We start from the raw sequence: 13,975 nt of genomic DNA, 5'->3' as shown, positions 1-13,975 counted from the left end.
TTCTTATTTATTTTTAAATTTCTAACCTAAAAAGTATGGGGACTTTGAGACACACAGTGAGCCATAAGCTTGCCAATAAAGAGCCATCTGTGGTATGGAACTGGCTTATTTCATAAACAATCTGCAAACAATGAGAGTGCTATTAGAAACATATTGCGCTGCACAGAACTATTTACACTGCTTATCTTTAATCTTCCTCAGCAATCCTCGCTTTGTGCACCTTTATGATCTTTGTTCTCAGTCCACTTGCTTTTCCTCCAACCGTAACACGTTGTTTAACCCAAGTCCTGCCTCTTCTAATGCTGCGTTTCTGGAGCACATGCTCAAGCAGCAGAAGTGAGCATGAGTGAGCGTCACAGGACCCATCACTGCTGGCACTGCCCTTCCCGGGCCACCCCCACTTACGTGTGTGTGCCGCTTCCACTGACCTCTGCTTCTTTAACGTAGGGTGCCCTTGCTGGAAAATGGCTCCAGTTCAAGACCCAATCGTGGCCTCAGTGGCCATGCCAGGAAGCTCGTCCCTGCCATGCCACGGTGCTGGGTCACCTCCTTCTCACCCCCTCAGGATTTCTCCTGCTGGCCCATGGCCAGAACAACTAGGCCTTTTCTCCACATCACTCCCCCCTTCTTCCTCTTTTTTTTGGGTAAAAAGATAAGAAATCCTTATACTAACTATATGTATAGCAATTACTAAAGACTGAATTTGAAAAGCAGTATCTGAAGAAATATAAGCACAATTTGGTACTTTTACTAAATTTAATACATTTTAATACACCAACCTTAAAACAGTTTTTTAAGAGTTAAAAAAAAGCTCGAAATTGAGATCTTCAGAGCAGCTTGACCTGAAAGCACCAGCAAGAGGCTTCTCCGGGGTTTTGCGTTTGGACCTTTCTAAGTCGAGCTTTTTTCTGCCTGCTGCCTGTTCCAAGCTCGTGGCTAACAGCCTCTTCTCCCACAGGATTGGCAGGAAAGAGCAAAAATAACTTCATACTTGATGTTGAATCAACGTAAAAAGCCAAGAAAATAATTTCCCGAAATGATCAGTGCCTTTGCCCCCATGCTGTGTCCCTCCTCCTGCTGCATGTGACAGACGAGCACACAGTTTGTGTTTGAGTCAGCGGTCTGGGCTCTGCCACAGAGAGGCCCCTCCTCGTGGGCAACGTCCCTTCTCCAAACTAGTCACGGAAGATACACTGGAATAGAAATCAATAAAAGAAACAGGTCAGAAGAGGTTCCTACACAAATTCTAATGCAAATATACAGCTCTGCTTAGGATTTCTTTGCCAAGGCTGGTTTGGTCTTGGTTTCCTTGGTGTTTCTTGGATTTATTCTTCTGTGTAAATTCCAAAAAATACTCCAGATTTCTTCATGGGTTGTATTAGTCGTGGTTCTTCAGAGAAGCAGAAGCAATAAGACATATATATACATAGGAAGAGATTGATGATGAGGAATTGGCTCATGTGATCATGGAGGCTGAGAAGTTCTACAGTCTGCTCTCTGTAAGCTGGAGACCTGGGGAAGCTGGTGGTGTCATTCAGTCCCAGTCCAAATGCCTGATGGGAGCAAATCCCAGTCCAAAGGCAGGAGAAGACAGATGTCCCAGCTCAGTATGCAGGAAGCAAAAGGGGCAAATTCCTCTTTCTTCCACCTTTTTATCTATTTGGGCCCTCAATGGACTGGATGCTGCTCACCCACACTGGGGAGGGCCATCTGCTTTACTGAGTCCACTGAGTCAAGTGCCAATTTCATCTGGAAACCCCCTCACAGACACACACAGAAACAATGTTTAATCTGGGCACCCTGTGGCCCAGTCAAGTTGCACAGAATTAACTATGACACTGGTCTTCTTTTGTGGGTTTTTCTTAAAGCAGTGATAGAAGCAAATAAAAAAAATTCATAAGTCTCAATTCTTTTTAATGGTAACTGTATTTGATGGAGTTTTTAAAAGTTCCTAGGAGAATCAGTCTCCAAACGTTTGATTCCTTCTGTGATCCAAGACTTTCCACACAGTACTTCTTGTGTCTGCTCCTCCTTTCACCTCCCTGGGCCCTTATAACTTTATGCCCAGATTACACTGGAGGCCTATACTGATTTCCTGACACATATCTGGCAATTGAGCTTGGCATAAAGGAATCCCTGATGAGTAAGACAAGCTCCCTGCCTTACTGAGACAGATACATAACGAACAGGTTAAGCGCAACAGGGAAGATATACAGTTGTTTCCCCTTATCCTCAGGAGATACATTCCAAGACCCCCAGTGGATGCCTGAAACTGCAGATAGTACTGAACCCTTTACACTATGTTTTTTCCTGTACATACATACCTGTGGTAAAGTTTAATTTATAAATTAGGCATAGTGAGAGATTAACTACAATAACTAATAATAAAACAGAACAGTTATAACATTATACTGTAACAAAAGTTATGTGAATGTGGTCTCTCTCTGTCTCTCAAAATACCTTACCGTACTCTACTCACCCTTCTTGTGATGATGTGAGATGACACAGTGCCTGTGTGATGACATGAAGCGAGGGGAAGACTTGGGCATTGTGATGTAGCCCTTCCAATGATACGTCAGATGGAAGGTCATGTGCCATGATGACACTGATGGCAGACAATATTGATGGCTGGGGACTCTCAACAATTGAAGACTTTTTTGTTGAAACCTTTTGGAAGAACGTTGCAATCAGTAGTGTGTCTCTTTAACTCACCGAAGTGCTGCTGCAGAGGTTGTAATCCTTCAGGGGTCGTACAGGTGACCCTAATGCTGCACTCCACCTGAGAACAGTGCTCCATAATTTTGTCCTTTAACGTCTGTGCGACTTGAAACACTTGGGCAGATTTCAGTAATGTCCCCATTGCTGGTTCTGCTTCAGTTTGTTCATCTTCCTCTGCAGATGACGCAGCAGGTTCTCCCAGTTCCTCATCTGCTCACACTTCTCGATGCCTTCAGCAAGTCCGTCTCCACCAGCAGGTCTTGCTGTGTGAATGATTTTCCTAGCTTCTCCATCAATCCCCAGAAAGCCTTTAAAATCATTCGGTCCATAAGTTCTTCCAGCAGGCATTTACACTTTCTGGTTTTAATTCACCCACTGCAGCTCTGATGTGTTACTGCGTCAGCGATCATGAATGATTTCCAGCACTGCATCATGTCCCGATTAAGATCTGCATCAACTGCTGATCAAATGAGATCAAATACCAGGTGGGTGGATACGGCCTTGACAAACCAAATGATACCCTGGTCAAGAGCTGAAGCAATGAGGTTGTATTTGCATGTGAAAAATACAGCCTCGACATTTTCACTTTCGTGTGAACAGATTCAGGATGGCCAGATGTACTGACTGTTACTAACAGGACGTCAGATTCCAACTCTTCCTCTTCCAAGTGTTTTTCCACTTTTGGCATAAAGCCCTAGTGGAACCATTCCATAAACAAGATGGCTGTCACCCATGCTTGCTGATTTTGTTGCCAGAACATGAGCAGATCATTTTTGGGTTTGAGAGTGAGTAGGTCCTTCCCTCTCTGTACACTACCCTGGTGATATCATAGGCCTGCAGCGTGCCACACAGTGCCCAGGTTCATCTATTCTTCCCTATTTTATGCTCTGGTGCCTCCTTTGCACTTTTATGAATGTAGGTTCTAGTGGGCAACTTCTTCCAGAGAAGCCCAGTTTCACCGCAATTAAAGACTTGCTTTGGATGATATCTTTCTTCATTAATCAATTTCAACTGTGCCAGAAGTGTGGGAGCAATTTCTTCATTGGCAGGTGCAGCTTCTCTAGTGACTTTTTATGTTTTTCAGTCCAAACCTATTCCTGAATCTGTGTAGCTGTCTCTCACTTACAGAGATTGCTTGGTGACACTTGTTTCAGGGGATTCCTTGCTGAAGGCTCAATTCTTTCTGGCGCAACATGTTGCTGTCAGTTGGAACATGCTTTCTGCTCATGTCTTCCATGCCTTTTCCATCTTAACTAAGCACTTGTCATGCACTGTGCCCGTAACTTTTGCAGTCTGAGGTGTGACAGCAAAACTAGTGCAAATTTCTTTTTCCTCTTCACAATTTCATAGATAGAAGATAAGTTTTTAACCTGGATCTTGGCAACCTCGGTACTTTTATTTGTTTTCTTTCCTTATTGAGAACTTTCACCTTTTCACATAAAGTGCTTCCTTTATGTGAAAGCTTCTCTTTGGCATGTCTGAATCACCAGCATTACTACTTTCACGCTTTGTGGTCATTATGAAGTAAAATAAGGGTGACTTGAACACAAGCACTGTGACACTGCATCAGCCAATCTGATAATAGAGACAACTGTTACATGACTAACGGCAGGAGCGTCTACAGTGTGGACGTGCTAGACAAAGGTCTACAGTGTGGAAATATGGACAAAGGGATGAGTCATGTCTTGGGCTGAACAGAGCAGGATGGGGTGAGACCTCATCACGCTATTCAAAGTGGTGTACAATTTAAAATGAATGAATGGTTTCTTTCTGGAATTTTCCATTTAATATTTCTGGAACACAGTTGACTGTGGGTAACTGAAGCCAGAGAAAGTAAAACCCTGGGTAAGGGGGACTACTGTACCAATTACAAGGGCGAGGAGCGACTCATCCCTTTGCAGGGTTTCTGTGCGAGCACCTGGGAAGACTGTGATGCCACTGGTCAAGACTCAGGAGCAGTATTTGGGATAAATGATGAGTTTGATTTTGGAAGTTGAATTTGATGTGTCTTTAAGACATACAGGTAATGGAGACAGCTTCGAAAAACCTCAAAGAGCTTGCCCCATGACATCCTTTTCAAGCATGCTTGCTGTTTGTATCAGGGAAGAGAAAATGTATACAGTGTTCTGTTATCACAAGGTGATGGGCATCATATGAGATAACTGTAGGACATAATAACTGTAACAAAAATGTTCCATCAATGTCAAGCATTATTGTTATTAATATTTCATCTAGGTCACTTTACCAAATCAGACTAAACCTTAGGTATTAATAAAACTGACTGTACAAATTTTTCTCTGAATGACTCAGAATTTTTTGAATTTGTTTACATTAGCCAAATACATCTTCACAATTGGAAAAATGCTTTAAATTTGACTCTGTCATGATTACTATATTAAACTATTTGTAAATTTTAAATTATTATGAAAAGTATCACATCGCTACTTTTAAAAAATTGGAAATGGAAAAATAAAGACAGGAGAAAAATATAAGGCTAAAATCTTACCATCTAAAGACAACCACATTAACATTTTATTCATTATCTTCCAGTTCTTTACATAGATAATTTTTAATGCTTACATATTCATAAGTACTTCAAATTGGATTTTTGGAAGCTGGTGATGAACCATAACTACAGGAGGGAATTTCTCCCAGAGAAGTTGCTGTGTGCTATGGGTCTACTCCCATCACAGGGAAAACACTCACAATAAAATGATTTGCTGTTACAACTTACCCAGCTGTTACCGTAAGAGGCAGTGACCCCTCTGCGTTCTTAGGGGTTCCTTAGAGATTTCCTTTGCTCTGACTCTTGGTCAAAATAACTTATTCTTTCAGCAATTTTTGAAGAAGGGTACAAAGCTAAGATGTTTCCTGAATGCTTGTATATCTGAGAATGTCATTTTGCATCTCAGCCTTTACCTCTCAAAACTGTTTTCATCGTCCTTTGGCTTTTAATGATGAACAGGTGCATTCTGGGACCACCATTTCTGTTCCTTTACAGGTAAGTCTGATATATCTAGCTAAATGCTTGTGGCAGTTATTTCTCAGTGCTCTGAAAAATGTCAGCAGGTAGTTCTCATAATCAAGTATGTGCGGGGATTTTTGAGCCATGTGTGCAGTGCTAAATATGTTTTGCAATTGTAGCTTTGCTGATGTGCACAGTGAACCATCAAAGCTTCCATGGCATTTCCCAAATGTATTTAACAACAGGATCCCTTTGGGTTCATGGGACATTAAGTAACAGTTTCTGAGACGCATTCTGCAAAGCTCAATTTGGGATATACTGGCTTATAATTTTATTGATGGGTAAATTCTCAAAAAAGAGTAGAATATGTCCAGGCGAGGGTCTCTTTCACTGTTTTTTGGTCTGGTATTCAGGATTCTCCTTTTTTTCTTCTTAAAAAATTGTGATAAAACATACATGATATAAAAATCTCCACCGTAGCCATTTATGAGTGTGTAACTCAGGGGCGTTAAGGACATCTGCACTGCTGTGCCACTGTCAAGTGTTCCCTTAAATTACTCACTCATTTTGTTCTTTTCAGCTCAAAACAGTTTTCTTAAGTCCACTGAATTTCATTTATTCTCTAGAGCACCTACTAAGTGCTAGTTACCGGTTTGAGAACTGGGAATACCAGAGCACACAGAATTTATTTTGGGTTGTTACTTTCGTTCCAGTTGGCCTGGCTTCGTGCTTGGGAATCATGTGAGACGGAGGAGCGGACCTGCACTCTGCCTTCTTGCTGTCACCATGTCCTTTCACCTGCATTCTGAGAGATATTTCTCAAGTTTGTCCTCAACAATTTTGCTCTGCTTCTGATATTGGTTTTGAATCGTTATACTGTGGTTTTAGTTTCTCCGCATTTCTTCCTTATTCTACCCATTTTCCTCTTTAGCTTATTATCCTATTGTCTTTTTATTTCTGCTGCTTCTTTCTTTATGGCTTTCAGCTTCATAAATACCGTGTTTTCTTGAATTTCAAAAATACAGAGAGGTTTTCTTTAATGTGCTTTGGTTCCTTTTAAAAATAATTTTCAAAGTTATGATTTTTCAGTATCTTCCAGGTGACATTTCCCTGTCCTTTTTCTGAAGAATGTTTGCACATAGGCTCCATACACATTCCCTTGTCTGCTTATTCACCCTCAACTGAACAGGAGTTGATAAAGAGTTTGTAACTCTTGGTACACCTGGGTGCTGGTTAAAGCACCTTTTCAGATTTATCTGTCAATTTTTTCCATTTCCCAGAATGGAGTTGGCATATGTGTAGTGCAGCTTTGTCAGGATAAGATCTTTCTTTACCCTAGCTCAGATTCTGTGAACAAACAGGGTGGGACACAGAAACAACTGGATTCCTCCCTGGGCACTGGCATCAGGGCCCCTCCTATTGCAAACAGCACCCCCATCCCTGTCCTACTTCCTCCGCTTTGGGTATGGAGGAGACGCCACTGCTAGGCTTGCCTACTCCTGCCCACGTGTTTTCTGAGAGCTGAGGTTTCCAGGTGCTCACGTACACAGACATTCAAACGGGGAGGAGCAAGAAGAGTCACCATCAACGCCCCCCTCGGCAGTGCACCAGCTGGTACAGATTTGGATTTCTAAGTGTGAGCAGGAGGTGGGAAAGGATGAAGGGTTGGTCCCCACTGCAGCAGGTGGACCTGGCACTGGTGAGTCACTGATGATGTTTCTCTATCTGGCCACATCTATTTCTGCACTTGTGGAAATTTCTCCAGATTCTGTGAATAGGTTGAATGTGTCCTAGAGTTTTAGGGATTTTTAATCTTTCCTTTTTGCATCATCACTGGTCATTTAGTGAGAAGCAGAAAGAGGCTGTTAGATTCGATCTTAAACTGAAACTCTATAATCAAGTTCTTGACTTTAATGGTGGGAAAACCCCATTCCTGGTATTAACATACTGTGATACAGTATGCACTAGTATAAAGCAGTGGGGTTCTGGAGAAAGACATGGTTTAAATCCCAGTTTCTTTATTCACAAGTTGCTTTGACCTTGGCTTGTCTCTTTCTAATTGTACCTGCACTTATTAACTGTACCTTCATAGTCAAGCTTGAAAAGTTCTGAGTTCATGTGCATAGTGTCGAAACACTCAGAAAGAACCAACGCAGACATTACCAGTACTTTGGGAACCATACTTGGTTTCTTGGCTGCTGTAGGTAACTACTCAAAGTGCATTTTCAAAGCCCAGTATAGAGGTCTTAAGAAATGGTTATCATTCTTAAAACAACTGTATGTGTGAAGACTGCTTTGAACTGTGTCCTAAGCTAATTTTGCTTTTAATTAAGTCTCTAATTTAACCAATTAAACATTAATGTAAAGGGGGAAAAGTTCAGTGGGAGAGCGGTTTTACCAAGGAAATGACCATATCTTACATTTAACAACTCCATATGGAAGTGTAGTTTTTATTAGCTCACTGAGTAGATTTCCATATGTTGAAGAATTTGCCAAATAGGTGAAAAGCCAGCATAATTAAAACACATTATTTATTCCAAGTTCCATCAGTTCAAGGTTTTTCAAAAGTTATTACAGAAGTGAATACTGAAATCAGAAATGCGTTTGCACAGCTGCAGCGTTTACAACAAGGTTAATACCTACATGGGCTTGATTTAAAAGACTCAGGGTGTTTTGATTATTCAGAATCCATGAGGAAAGTTTCGAAGTCCAAGTCCAAGTCAGAAACGAGAGCACTTACAAAGTCGTCAATGGAAGGGCACTTCTGAAGCATACCTGCAAACAAGAAAAGGTCAGCAACATGCTCACCGCTTGACAACAGGGAGGGACAAAGACACACATTCAAATCTGTTTGTTAGAGAAACATCCGGCTTTTTGAAATAAGCATTTGGCTCTATAACCTGATTATCAGAACATCTCCTAAAGTCATGTGAAATATGTGGACCCTGAAGCTATTTATGATTTTAATGCACTTTTACTGTCAAATCAACATTCAGCTTAGAGATTTAGGCCCACATATATTCTCCAAGGATTTTTACTTTTGCATATATTACCATGCACTTGTAGGGTGTTAGAAGACTGAATTTTTTAGTTATCTTTGGGATGATTTAGAAGTTAAGAAGTTTAACTCCTTATCAAGTTTTATATATTTCAAAATCAGTCAAGTGTTAATTCTTTTGCAAAAATCTTATATCAGAATCAAGTAACTGGCTTTCCTCCAAATTTTCCTGTCTTAGAGAACTCCTACTTTGGCAACTTACTGTGTAATGCAGAAGTCACTTAAAGTCTCTGGTACTCAAATTTCCTCATCTAATTTACAAGGTTACAAAGATGAAACAAGAAGATATAGTAGAAAGTAATGAGACACCATATCTAGCATGTATTAAGAATTCAATAAAAAGCTAAATTTATCTCCTTTCTTCACTCCAAAGAAGCCAAAGACAAAGATTCAAGTAATCAAACTTGTTGCTTCAATCTATATTCTTGGCAGAAAACACTGACTCAAGGGTTGAGCAGGCTCTATATGCTGACATTTAATTTAGGGGATGGACCCCATAAAACCATTTCCAACACCAAGATATTAAAAGGTTGCCAGAATCCTCTATTATCCTCTTAATCTTTCATGCAATTCAATTAACATGTCCTGAGCATTTTCTGTGTGCAAAGGATAAGGCCAGGTCATGAGCACCCAAAGACAAGTAGGCTAAGTCACAATATGAGGGTGAGAAGGACAGTCACAAAAGTAAACTGCGGGGAACTGGATATCTATATGGAGGGGAACTGTCCTTGGCCCCTACCTCATATCATACATAAAAATTAATTTGAGATGGTCACAGACCCAATTGTAAAAGCTAAAACTATTAAATGTCTAGAAGAAAACAAAATATTTTTGTGACTGTGAGGTGGGCAAAGGTTTCTTAGGACACAGAAAGCAATACCCAAAAAAGAAAAAAAAAATGTATGTTAGATTTCATTAAAATTAAAAATGTCCACTCTTTAAAAGAAACCATTAAAAAAATGAATGGGCAAATGACAGAGTGGGAGACAATACTCACGCAACCTATATCTCACATGGACTGGTATTGAGAGTATATAAAAAACTCCTCCAACCCATCATAAAAAGATTTTTAAACATTACAAATGGACAAAAGATTTGACCCGGGCCGAGCCCGTGGCGCACTCGGTAGCGTGCTGCGCTGGCAGCGCGGCGACGCTCCCGCCGCGGGTTCGGATCCTATATAGGAATGGCCAGTGCACTCACTGGCTGAGTGCTGGTCACGAAAAAGACAAAAAAAAAAAAAAAAAAAAAGATTTGACCCTTCACAAGGTCAGACCTTTCATAAGAGAAGAAATCCAAATAAACACATACAACTAATAGGCACTGAAAAGACACTCAACATCACTAGTTATCAGGGAAATGAAAACTGAAACCACAATGAGATGTCACTGCACACACACCAGAACAGCTAAAATTTAAAGAAACTAACAATGCCAAGTGTTGACAAGGCTGTGCTGTGGGAAACCTGAATTGTCATAAATTTGTGGTGAAAGGGTCAAATGATACAACCGCTTTGGAAAATGGTCTAGCAGTTTCTTATAAAACTAAATATATGCCTACCCTATGACCCAGCAATTTCACTCTCAGGTATTTACACAAGAGAAACAAAAGTATACATCAACAAACAAAGGACTTGTACAACCCCAAACTGGAACTAACACAAGTTCCTACCAACAGAATATGGATGAACACATTGTGATATATTCATATAATGAAATATTACTTAGCAACAAAAAGGAACAAATTATTCGTACATGCAACAACATGGATGAATCTCGAAAACACTACACTGAATGAAAGACGCCTTACACAAAGGCATACTTACTGTTTGATTTCATTTGTATGAATTCAAAAATAGGCCAAACTAATCTATGGTTAAAAAAAAATCATAACAGTGGTTGCCTTTGAAAGTAGAGATTGGAATCAACTGAGAAGATCATAAGGTAGCTTTCTGGTGTGATGATAATGTGGAGAGTGACTTGAGTTATAAACATGTATACATGCGTCAAAATTCATCAAATGGTATACTTAAGAGGTAAACAATGAACTTTAGTTAATGTTATGCATGCAAAAGTGTCTAGGGGTAAAATATACTGATGTCTGATACTTACATTGAAATGCATACAAATATATGATGGATTGATGGGCAGATGCAATTACAAGAAAATGGCAAGTATCTGAGTGTTTATCTTACTATTCATTCAACTTTTCTGAATGTTTGAAAATTTTCAACATAAAATTTAAGAAAAAAGTAAATTGTGGATGTTACTAGTAAACAAAGTGGGAGAACAGAGAAAGATGAATCCCAATGAAGAGCTTCAGGAGGTTTTGTGAAGGAGATGGGAACTGAACAGAAACTTAAAAGACGGGGAAGATCTAGGGCCAAATTAGGGCCTTTTAGGTGGATGGGACAATATAAGAAAGGCATGAAAGTGAGAAAATACAATGCGAACATGTTGACCACAAAGTGGTCTGATTGGGTAGAACAGGGATAGGAGAGAAAAGACAGGGGAGGACTCTGTGGCTCTGAACCAGAGCAACCAGCAGAATTGCAAGGATGAACTGAGCTGGAACACAGGAGGAGCAGGACGGCATGGAAATCAGTAGCTTGTAAAGCATGAGTTGCAAGGGATGCTCCACGTGGAGACGTCCAGGCTCCAGTGGGTGGAACAAATGCAGCACTCAGGGGACGGACCTGGGACTAGAGACACGGATGTGGTCATTGCCACCAGGCAGAGTTTACAATGTGGGAAACAGACCAAGGACGGATCTACATGGTGGACATAAAAATAGAAGCTCCAGACATACTTGCAGACCACTAACTAGACCTGGTGTAGTTGAGAACACTAAGAATAATGGGATGTTTTCAATGGCAGTCCAAAATATTTTCATCTTCTTTCAAGTTCAAATACTAATAGATCCATCTTAGGAAATATCTCAAAGTAAGAGGCAGTTGCTGGAAAACAATTTCATTGTTATGGTTTCATCTGTACAACTAAAGTTTAAAACACAATTTTCTTTTTTATAATAAAATAATCCTTATAGAGGAAAGCAGGTCTCTCCTCTGGTCCAGCTATGTCATTACTAACAGAAATGTTGGGTCTTTGATGATCACTAAGGTAGCGCATTTTACACAGTACCTTCTAGATATATGAGGTTATCACTACGCAGATGCAATCTGATAATAAATCAGGTTTCATACATTTTCTGTGTGCCAAGTTTCTTGATGCTGAGAACGTTTGTAGAGAAAATATTTAAACATGGCTTTCAATAAAATGTGCTAACGTATTACACCATTTTCTTCTTTTTAATATTTGAGACATTTCTATAATTACATAACTGGTCATTTATAATTAAATGACTAAAACTGTCAGAAGGTAAAACCATTTATTCAGAGCCAACCTATTCAGGTAAGTATGGCCACCGTGTTCCTTTGAAGTGGTTCCCTTCAACAAAGCGTGCCAATATAAACACGAACTTGCTCCCCTCCTGGGCAGACAGACCTAACTAGCACACGTCGCTCTGCAGCCTCTCATCCTAACCATTCCTGTGTCTCAGAGAATGGCGACCATGGCAACAAGAGAAAAGCACACACTTGTGGTCTTTTCTAATCAAATATGGTAAGAGCTAAAAAGTTTGGTAATTTCGTACATAATGTGATTGCTAAAGATGAAGTTCAGAAAGGAGGAAATCAGGATCTGAAGGGATAAAACATAGCGACTGGGGTGAGAATTCTGTGGAAATTGTTACAGTATCCTTGCTCTAATTACATTTAAATGTTTTCCAATGTCAACTTGAACTAACACCTTCACAGAGAATTAAAAGGAAAAGCAATGTTTTTAGGCAGTTCCACAAATAAGAAAAATTGAAGTTAGCTTTTATATATGTATATAGTAAAAATATTCCAGGAACACTTTAATTTTGTTTTTTAAAGCTGACAAAGATGTCCCCTTTGTCTTCAAGTCTTAATTTTAAAAGAAAGTTAGACTTTCTTAGAAGCCCCTGGGACCAGGGTGGAAACTGGTAAGTCCATAAGCGGGTGGGGCTGACATAGCTCACTGTGGAGATCACCAGAATTAGAAGGGGGTGGGCGGAATAGATTTTGCCAAAAGGACCCAAACAAACAAGCGAAAACTTTATAACCAAAAAGAGAAAAGTGTCACTAGCAATATACAAAAGACAAATGGCCTTAGGACACACATTGCTCATTAGTTCACAAAAAGGAAAACAGGTAGTTGAGTTTCATCTACTTGCCCTACTCAGAGGGACAGAAAATATACAATGAGCAGTCAGAGAATGACGGTATAATTTATTTTTCTCCTCATTTTACCTGAGAGGCAAATGGGCTAATAAAAGATGGTACAAGCCAGAACATTTTCATTCTGACTGCTCTGCTCAAACTGGCTTGTTTCATAACCTTGAAGTACTAGGGCAATTATTCAAGACCTGACTAAAATAAATTATGATATCAAAAAGATTCCAAGACTGACTCTTAGAGCAGTAAAGGTTTCCAAATTGCACTGTGCTGTTCTCCAGTGACTGCTGACAGACGGCTGGAAATACAGTGAAGATAAAGGCACCTGACACAGACAGCAGGTCTGGAAAGGGTTCACCGGAGACACTGCCATCCACACTCCCAACAAAATGACGACGGCCGTTTATTGAGCACTCACTGTGTGCCAGGCACCGTGCTATGAGTATGAACCATGGGTGCACTGTGAGGCACCTATCTTTACAAATGAGAAAACAGGCAAAAAGAGGTCTCACAGCATTTCTGGTTGTTTTTGTTGTTTTTTAACCCTGGCAGTCTGGTTACAGGGCCCATGCTTTTAAAGCACTATGATATAAAAAAATGTCTCACTGCTTCTTGATGCTCCATGTGACCGTGTGTCCTCAACTTATTACTTATTGCCTTGCTTATTTATTACTTATTATTACTTATTGCCATTACTGCCTTGAAGACAGAGCCAAAATGTCCACTGTTTTCCAGGCAATTCAGCTTCCATTCTGTGGAGTACATTTTATGAGCAGTCACAACCATGCAACCAACCAGATGGAGAGGACAGAGAAAGCTGGCTTCTGCTGACAGGGCAGTAGGCTGGTGCTGGCAGCAATGGCTTTGCCCAGCTGTGTGTGACCAGGACAGGCTCTCATAGCACGAGCAGGAGCCTCTCTCTATCAGGGCACAGTGCCCGTGACGCTTGGTTGTTGCTGTAGCTCTTGTCTTGGCTTGA

The 13,975-nt window shown here is 40.3% G+C and overlaps 1 protein-coding gene across 2 annotated transcripts in view; it reads right to left on the bottom strand.

Moving 5' to 3' along the window:
- Positions 1 to 806: 806 nt before the first annotated feature.
- Positions 807 to 13,975, bottom strand: part of MIPEP (mitochondrial intermediate peptidase) — a 164,832-nt gene continuing 151,663 nt past the window's right edge. Inside the window, exons 19-20 of one of the 2 annotated variants that reach the window (XM_063102813.1) lie at positions 8,327 to 8,458; positions 807 to 1,193 (exon numbers count right to left, since the gene is read on the bottom strand). In XM_063102813.1, coding sequence (XP_062958883.1) covers positions 8,361 to 8,458 — 98 coding nt within the window. In that variant the 3' untranslated portion in view covers positions 807 to 1,193; positions 8,327 to 8,360. Of the gene's footprint in view, positions 1,194 to 8,117; positions 8,459 to 13,975 lie in introns of those variants that run through there. The other variant, XM_063102812.1, reaches the window with a different exon arrangement.

Source organism: Cynocephalus volans, chromosome 7 (assembly GCF_027409185.1).
Source record: "Cynocephalus volans isolate mCynVol1 chromosome 7, mCynVol1.pri, whole genome shotgun sequence".
Lineage (NCBI taxonomy): Eukaryota > Metazoa > Chordata > Mammalia > Dermoptera > Cynocephalidae > Cynocephalus > Cynocephalus volans.
This window is presented reverse-complemented; position numbering and strand designations above follow the sequence as displayed.